The sequence below is a fragment of the Herpailurus yagouaroundi genome, unplaced genomic scaffold (assembly GCF_014898765.1).
Source record: "Herpailurus yagouaroundi ecotype Mexico unplaced genomic scaffold, PumYag 393, whole genome shotgun sequence".
Classification (NCBI taxonomy): domain Eukaryota; kingdom Metazoa; phylum Chordata; class Mammalia; order Carnivora; family Felidae; genus Herpailurus; species Herpailurus yagouaroundi.
In genome coordinates, this window is record NW_024412610.1 from 443,895 (window position 1) to 452,657 (window position 8,763).

At 48.1% G+C, this 8,763-nt stretch overlaps 1 protein-coding gene across 4 annotated transcripts; it reads right to left on the reverse strand.

The window, feature by feature from the left end:
• Positions 1–3,218: 3,218 nt before the first annotated feature.
• Positions 3,219–5,578, reverse strand: AIF1 (allograft inflammatory factor 1). 4 transcript variants are annotated; one of them, XM_040463443.1, is made up of 6 exons: positions 5,134–5,563; positions 4,895–4,956; positions 4,731–4,797; positions 4,321–4,459; positions 3,976–4,138; positions 3,219–3,425 (listed from the first exon to the last, which is right to left on the reverse strand). In XM_040463443.1, the coding sequence occupies exons 2-6, from the start codon at positions 4,906–4,908 to the stop codon at positions 3,341–3,343; spliced, it is 468 nt and encodes a 155-aa protein (XP_040319377.1). In that variant the 5' UTR covers positions 4,909–4,956; positions 5,134–5,563; the 3' UTR covers positions 3,219–3,340. The 4 variants fall into 4 exon arrangements, with proteins under 4 accessions (XP_040319377.1, XP_040319378.1, XP_040319376.1 ...); XM_040463444.1 differs by having other exon boundaries at positions 4,321–4,362; positions 5,134–5,560; XM_040463442.1 differs by lacking the exon at positions 4,731–4,797 and having other exon boundaries at positions 5,134–5,578.
• Positions 5,579–8,763: the final 3,185 nt, after the last annotated feature.

The following is an 8,763-nucleotide window of genomic DNA, read 5'->3' on the forward strand; positions in this document are numbered from 1 at the left end:
AGAGAGAGAGAGAGAGAGAGAGAGAGAGAGAGAGAGAGAGTATCCCAGGAGGGGCAGAGAGAGAAGGGGGGGCTTACCCTAAGTGGGGTTCATGTTCACCCAAAGTGGGGCTCATGCTCACGAAATGTGAGATTATGACCTGAACAGAAGTCATATGCTTAACAGACTGAGCCACCCAGGCCCCCTCCTGTCATGCATTCTTAAACTGACTCCAGTCAAGCCTTCACCCCAGCCCTTTACCCAACCTGCGTGTGTCATGAACATCAATCTCCTGACTTGAAATAGCATTTTTGTGCTGATGACTCCCAAATGCATATCTTCGTCGCAGACTTCTCTCCCAAACTCCAGACTTGAAGACACATATATGTACTTGACATCTCCTATTGGGTATCTAATCATTTCTTTCTTTTCTTTTTTTTTTTTTTTTTTTTAGTGTTTTATTTTTTAGTTTTGAGAAAGAGAGAGAGTGCACGTGCCTGGGGAAGGGGCAGAAAGAGAATCCAAAGAAGGCTCCAGGCTCTGAGCTGTCAGCACAGAGCCTGAACTTACAAACCACGAGATCATGACCTGAGCTGAAGTTGGACTGAGCCACCCAGGTGCCCCTCTAAAAGAACATTTCAAAGTCAGTAGGTCCAACACTGAACATTTGATCTCCGGAACCTCAAAACCTGTCCTCTCCACATCTCAGCTGATGGAAATTAAAAATTACAGTGAAGCCAAAAACCCTGGAATCCTCATGGACTCCCTTCTTTATTTCACTCCCCACTTTCAATCAGACAGGAACTCCTGTCTTGAAAAGATACCTGGAATCCAGCTTTTTCACATACGCTGCTTCTACCTTGATCTGAGCCGCTCTCAATTTTCACCTGGGTTATAGCAACAGCCTCCTCACTTGTCCCTACCCCTGTCCCTACAGTCTGTCCTCTACACTGCACTCAGGGTGGACCTTTCCTCAAAGGAAGCCTCAAAGGACTCCCTTGCTCAAAGTCCTATAATGCCTCTGTTTCTCTCAAAGTCCTTGGAGTAGCCCACAAGACCCTAAGGGACTTGCCCCCTGATTTTATTACCCTCCCTACCTCTACCAGACATGTCTCACCTTGGGACCCTTTTGCTTCTCTTTCCTCTGCCAAGTTGGTTCTTCCCCCAGAAACCCACATGCCTCACTCCTTTACCTCCATGAGGTCTTGTTCAGTGTTAGTCATCTTCTCAGTGAGGCCTACCCTGATCACCCATTCAAAATTTTCATCTTCCCTGACCATCCTGCTACATGTATTAGTTTTACCCGATTTTGTACTGTATCCACATAGAACTGTACAGTAAGGGTTCTTTTGCATCTGTCTTCTTTTGCTTAACATTATGTTAATGAAATTCTTCCACATTGTTGATGTAGTTGTACTTTGTTCGTTCTCGTTGCTGCATAATAATAGTCTGAGGTATGAATATAACCCAATTTATTTATCCTGGGTGAACGAATTATTTAAGCTCTAGATCCTTTGTATCCTCCCTAGTATCACCAGGGTTGTTGCAAAGATTAAGAGAATTAATATATGGAAAGCATTTAGGCTGGTATCTCACATATAGTAGGTGCTCAATAAAGTTAGCTATTGATTTCATTATATTCGGATATGTTATTCAACTTGAAATGACCTCTTCCTCATCTGAAGTCCCATACAGTTGTTACTGTAGCGCTCTTTAGGAGGCCAACCTGGCTTCACCATTGGGAAGAGCCAACAGTCTGTCCTCAATACCTGAAACGAGCTGGGCTAATTGGATTACCTCTTCCCGGAAAGTCAGGAAATCAGAAGTAGTAGCCAGTAACTGGGAGTTGCTAAGTTAACTCATCTGGACACGTTGTGTTACACAAACTGGTCTGGATCACCCGGCAGAAGAACCAAGCGGCACTCGGAGATCTTGGAAGGAAGGAGGCTTATTTACAACGGTGGGCTCAGAGGAGATCATTCTCCAGAGGTCTGAGCACAGAACATTAACAGAGGGGACAATTTATAGTCTGTTACTTCCGCGTTCCTCACTATTAGTAATTTGGCGCCTGAGGCAAGCAGGGTGGGAAGAAGAACCCGGAAGGGAAGTCTTCAGGCAGGGACTGAAATTCCCTGATCGGTCCTGTCAGCCATCATATAACAGATTTTTCCCTATCAGTTGGAGGAAAGGTCCAGTGATAGCCTCACTGAAGGCTCAGGAACTCTGAGGTTCCTGCCTTTCCTGGGACTGGCTTTTTAATCCTTTCTGCTACCCAGGGATTCAGTATCCCCTGTATCTGTTCTCAATAACCTCCTAATAGAAGCCCCCTTTCCCTTCATTAAACTTAGTTTCTGCAGGTTGTTCCCCAAAAGGACCTCAGTGACTAATTTAACATTTAAATTATCAGTTGGTTAAACCTCTGACTTTGGCTCAGGTCATGATCTCACAGTTTGTGGGTTTGAGCCCCATGTAGGGCTCTGTGCTGACAGGTCACAGCCTGGAGCCTGCTTCACATTCTGTGTCTCCCTCTCTCTCTGCAACACCCCCCCCCCCCAACTCATGCTCTCTCTCTGTCTCCTTCTCTCAAAAATAAATAAACATCTTTTAAAAATTTACAAAGACTAGTAATGAAGAATATCAGTTCAAGGTAATCATTGCTCGAGATGACTGCTGGCTCAGTCAATAGAGAATGTGACTCTTGATCTCGGGGTTGTGAGTTGGAGCCCTATGTTGGGTGTAGAAGTTACTTAAAAAAAATAAAATCTTAAAAAAAAAAAAAAGTTAATCCTTGCTCTTCCTTGTGGACCTGAGTGATTTTTTTGTTTGTTTGTTTGCACATGTCTTTTTGTTCCATCTAAATTCCTTGAGATCAGGGCTATCATATATCTGGAATCTCCCTTGGAGTACAAAACCATCTGCTGTGGTTGACACTTTATAAAATTGTGGAAGGAGGGGCCCCTAGGTGGCTGGGTCAGTTAAGCCTCTGACTTGGGCTCAGGTCATCATCTCATTGTTTGTGAGTTTGAGCCCTGTGTGAGGCTCTGCACTGACAGCTTCAGATTCTCTGTCCTCCTATCTCTCTCTGCCCCTCCCCCCCTCAAAAATAAATAAACATTTAAAACAAAATCATGGATGGATTGTTCATTTGGGCAAATCCTCGCTGCCCTTCCCTCAAAGGGCCTCACTTCTCCCTAAACCCAGGATAAAATTCCCCCCAAACGGAGACCAAGCTGACTTGATCTGGAGAAGGAGGATAGTTTATTTTATTTAGTGTAACTGTGGCTCACAATTCTGTGTTCTTTTTCCATGCTGGGGGTGATTAGGAACCCCATCAATCCCACCACATCTCCCCTACCATAAATCAGGGCAATTCAGAGATATTTCTCTTGGCTGGGGGACCTGCTGGCTTCTCCTGTTCTCTTGCTTTCTCCTCGTACATCAGGATCCTGGTTGAGATGGGAAAAGACAGAGGGATCAGGAGATAGCCTTCTCAAGAGAATACGTTTTAGGCTACTGTGAAAGTCTGGAAGGGGCGCCTGGGTGTCTCAGTCCGTTGGGCAGCCAACTTTGGCTCAGGTCATGATCTCACAGCTCATGAGTTCGAGCCCCACATAGGGCTCTGTGCTGACAGCTCAGAGCCTGGAGCCTGTTTCAGATTCTGTCTCCATCTCTCTGCCCCTCCCCTGCTTGAGCTCTGTCTATCTGTCTCTCTCTCTTTCTCAAATATAAAAAATAAAAAACATTAAAAAAAAAAACCTTTTAAGAAAGTCTGGAAGAGGATGGGGGTTGTTATGGTGGGAGGAAGAGGAAGGAAAGTGGAGATGGGAGAGCTTGGGGCTGTGGGGACTAGAACAAGGGGTAGGGATAGGAACCTGGAAGGATCCCTCAAAGAAGGGAAGAAATGGATGCTGAGTAATGTGTAGGTGAGCCTGGGGACGGGGACAGGGGTGAGGGGAAAACAGGTAAGTATAGGAGAGTTTAGAACAGGACCCTCACATTTTTAGGATGGCAGATCTCTTTCCCAACATCATCTTGAGAAAGTCAGAGTAGCTGAAAGTCTCCCCAGAGCCGCTGGACACCTCCCTGATTAGTTTCTTCAGCTCCAGGTGGGTCTTGGGGACCCCGAGTTTTTCCAGCATTCGCTTCAGGGACATGATATCTAGAGGCAGAGGATGGGGGTGAGAGGAGAGGAGCCTCTGTCTCTCTCTGTCCTCACCTTCACATTCCCATTCTCCTCCCTCCTACTCTGGTAGCTGGGCCCTCTCCCAAACCACTAAGAACTGCAGGAGACACCTCCCTCTTCCTGGGTCTGCACACTTCCCCGGATCACTCTTTTCTCACCGATATCTCCGTTTCCATTCAGGTCAAACTCCATGTATTTCTCTGGGTGAGGGGAGAAAGCAGATAGGGTCAGCGCTGGCTGGAGGGTCCTCGGGAGGGGGCACGGCAGGGGATAGAGAAAGGAGTTGCTAACCAAGCCCTAGGTGGGGAAGATGTGAAAGGAGGAGGTAGGGCAGCCTGAGGAAGTGCGGGTCGGGTAGAGGGGCCCTGTTAAAGTGTAGGGAAACAGAGAGGGTGCTGGGCAGGGCAGCCCAAGGAAAGGGACGGCAACTAGGGGGGCAATAGGGGCAGCCTCCCTTCTTCCCACCACAAATGTAGATTTTGTGTCTCTGCTGTCCCTTCTCTGTCCTTGGGGAAATCCTGCCCTCCTCACTCCCCCCCCTCCCTCCCCCCGACAGTTTTCCCCTCACTCTTGAAGGCTTCCAGTTTGGACAGCAGATCCTCATCACTGCTATATTTGGGATCATCCAGGAATTGCTGTTGGGGGGGGGGGGTGGGAAACAAGAGGCAGGATAGGTCCCCTGGTCCAGGGTTCCCTTCCCACAGGCCCTGCCCCCTTAGATCTTCCTTTTACCTTGTTGATTTCATCCAGTCTGTCTTCCTGCTGGGCCTTCAGCAGCCCGAAGGCTTTTCCTCCTGAGGGGGCACAAAGGTTAATGCTTCCTTACCTCTCATTCCTCTTCTTACCCCCACACCCGCCCAGGGCCATCACATTTCTGCCTTCCTAGGCCTGCTCACCACCCCCTAGCCCCCGCCCAGGTCTGTCCATCTCTTTACTCTCATTTTAGGCTCTGCCGATTATACCTTCCCTACCTTGTAAATCTCTGGTGTGGCTCATAGCTCAGCAGCTGCTGGAGAGGCCGGTGGACCGGTGGGTGGGTACGGACTAAGCTGGCGCCCTCTCTGTCTCCTCTCCCATCAGCCTCTTCTGAGGCCTCCCTCCCAGACTTCCCCTTTCCCCTTATTCGCTTTTCCTCTAGTCCCAGGCTTCACTTCCCCATCAGCTTTTGCTGACAAGAGCACCCCAGAAGGAAGGGGGGGGGGTGCTGCAGGATGGAGAAGAGAAAATAGCATTCTCCCAAATTCCTCTTAAGGAGAGCCCAGTGTGTGCATGAAAGAAAGAAGCCTTGGGGGCGCCTGGGTGGCTCAGTCTGTTAACTCTCGGACTTTGGCTCCGGTCATGGTCTCCCAGGTTCGTGAGTACAGCCCTGCATCGGGTTCTGTGCTGATAGCTTGGAGCCTGGAGCCTGCTTCAGATTCTCTCTCTCTCTCTCTCTCTCTCTCTCTGACCACCAACGCTCATACTCTCTCTCTCTCTCTCAAAAATAAATCTTAAAAAAGAAGAATAAGAAAGGAAAGAAGCCACTGGAAGTATGGCGGTAGGGAGGGACGGAGGAGTATTTATTCTCAGGAACAAATGGTCTTTGAACAGGTCCAGAGGGTCAGGTAACCCTCAAGGCTTGCATTTTCTCAGGTTTCATGAGTCTGGGTATGCAGGTTTGGATAGACAGCTGAGGAAGGGCTGACTGAATTTTTCTAGGCCATGAATGGGAGAAAAATCTGAAGTCCACTGGCACATCTGGGAGGAATGCAAGATATGAGGGATCAGAAAGGGAGAGAAGCTTCACTCTCTGGTCTGGCAGTTCCACGGAGGCACTTGGAAATGTGGAAATGTCTAACAAAAGAGTTTTTTTTTTTTTAATCTTTATCATTTATTTTTGAAAGACAGAGACAGACAGACAGACAGACAAAGCTTGAGTGGGGGAATGTCAGAGAGAGAGGGAGACACAGAATCTGAAACAGACTCCAGGCTCCGAGCTGTCAGCACAGAGCCCCACGCGGGGCTTGAACCCACAGACCACAAGATCATGACCTGAGCCGAAGTTGGACGCTTAACTGACTGAGCCACCCAGGTGCCCCCAAATGAGGTTTATTTGTTCACTTTAGGATGTGCACTGTAACCCACTCATCTCCTTTGAAATATTTAGTGAAATCTACAGAGCTCAGGAATTTGAGAATTTAAGTGGATTCTTTGGAGGAACTGAAAGTGTTACTGAGAGAGACAGCATTTGTAGACACAAGAGCCAGGAGGTGAAGCCAACATTAGGGATGTGTGTGTGCGTGTGGGGGGATGCCAGTCACCGTGGGTTCAAGAGAGTGGATAAGTAACCTCTAATAAATGTCTTCACTGCATATATATGCTTTCCTTTTTTTGCTGTATGGGTAGTTGCTTCTAGGGGAGGGGAGGATAGCGCATTCCCCTCACTGAGACATTTTGTTCAAACTCCCCACCCAGAGCTCTACCCACCCTGCCCCAGCATTGACGGAGACACCTTTCCTTCTCCTCTTCCTTCCACCTTATTTCCCTTTCTGCAGCCGGGAGTATTTACTTCTCACTGCCCTCTCCCTGACCCATGCAGGTCAGGGGAGATGCTGGGGTGAACTCTGACTTTTTGACTTCCCTTTATTGCACCTGCCTCTAACCCTTCAGAGAAAGCTGCAACCCTGCACTCAGGTCTCAGCGCCTAGTGGGGGGAATTCATTTCCTTATTCGTACATTTATTCAACAAATATTTATCAAGTACTTACTATACGCTAGCTCAGTGAACCAAACAAATGTCAGTTCTTGTCCTCATGGACAGTGTAATTGCGGCAGATAGACAATAAAAATAAATATATTAGGGGACCTGAGTGACTCAGTAGGTTAAGCATCCGACTTCGGCTCAGGTCATGGTCTCGTGGTTAGTGAATTTGAGCCCCGCATCAGGCTCTGTGCTGACAGTTCAGAGCCTGGAGCCTGCTTTGGTTCTGGGTCTCCCTCTCTGTCTCTGCCCCTCCCCTGCTCGTGCTCTGTCTCAGTCTCTCAAAAATAAATAAGCTTAAAAAAATTTAAAAATAAATAATTAAATATATTAGAGGCATCTGGCTGGCTCAGTCAGTGGAGAATGTGACTCTTGATCTCCAGCTTGTGAGTTTGAGCCCCATGTTGGGTATAGAGATTACCTAAAAATAAAAAATTTTAGAAATGATAATCATTAAAGGTGGCAGGAACCTATGCGGAGAAACAAAGTAGGGAAGGGGGACAGGAAGTGCTGTGGTGGACTGTAGTATTAAATAGGGTGATCAGGAAGGCTTCTCTGAGAAAATGATATTTGAGCAAAGATTTCAAGGAGCTATGGAAATAAGCCCTGTGGCTATATGGGAGAGGAGCATTTCAGGCAGAGGGCACAGCAAGTGCAAAGGTCCTGAGGTGAGAATATGTCTGGCTATCTGGAGCATTCGTGAAGCAGCAGGATGGCCAGTGTAGCTGGAGCCAGGTGTGTGAGGGGAGACGGCCAGATTGTGTAGGGCTTTATAGGCCATTGGGAAGACTCTGGTCTGTATTTAGGGTGTGACTGCCTTCTAGACTGTTCTTTCCATCAAGGATGGTTTGGCAGACTACCACAGTGGGATAGAGCTTAGATGCTCAGAGAAATGTCTGGGGATAAAGTGTCCCTGCTCTGACGTGGGACAAAAGTGAAGAGAAAGACTCTTTTGAAGGGCAAAAGGGTAGAGAACAAATCCCAGCCAGCACACAGCTGTGGGGAAAGCCTGTGAAGAACAGACATGCAAGAAGACATCTCCCACCCCAACTCAGAGCGCTGCCCTCTCAACTGCAGAGAAGACTAGCTCATAGTAGGTAGGGGTAAAGGGAAGGTGGGGCTTCTGGGCACAGGTGGGAAATAGCTGTAGGGGTGCATTTAGGGGCCTGCTGCAAGGAATTCACGAGAACTTGGACATAGGGGAAGTAGATAGCTCTCTGACAGGCTGCAAGATCTAGAACTGAACTGAGATGTGCAGAATCCCCTTACGATAGTGGCTCTCAGTGAGTGGCCCTTCCACCAGCATTAACATAGAAGCAAGTTAGAAATGCCCCTTGTTGGGCCTCAGCGCAGACCTACTGAATCAGAAACAGTGGGGAGTGGTCCTAACACACTAGCTTTTTAACAAGTGCCTCGGGTGATGCTGATACACCCTCAAGAGAGCCACTGCCCCAAAGCAACAGAGGTGCCCAAGCCTGCAAGGCTTGCTGAACCCAGGCTGGAGGTGTCAACTTAGCTTAAGCTTGGTTTAGAGGTCAGCCTTGGAGGAAGAAAAAAAGGAGGAGTCGCTGAGGCCAGAGTGTCCAGCCAAGGAGTCAGGGAGATGATGCTGAGCTGGCTCAGGAAATGACCCATTAGATTGGGCACCTGGGTGGCTCAGTCAGTTAAGCCCCGACTTAGGCTCAGGTCATGATCTCACAGTTCGTGGGTTCGAGTCCTGTGTTGGGCTCTGTGCTGACAGCTCAGAGCCTGGAGCCTGCTTTGGATTCTGTGTCTCCCTCTCTCTCTGTCCCTCCCCTGCTCGTGCGCTCTCTCTCTCTCTCTCAAAAATAAGTAAACATAAAAAAAAAAAAAAAAAAAA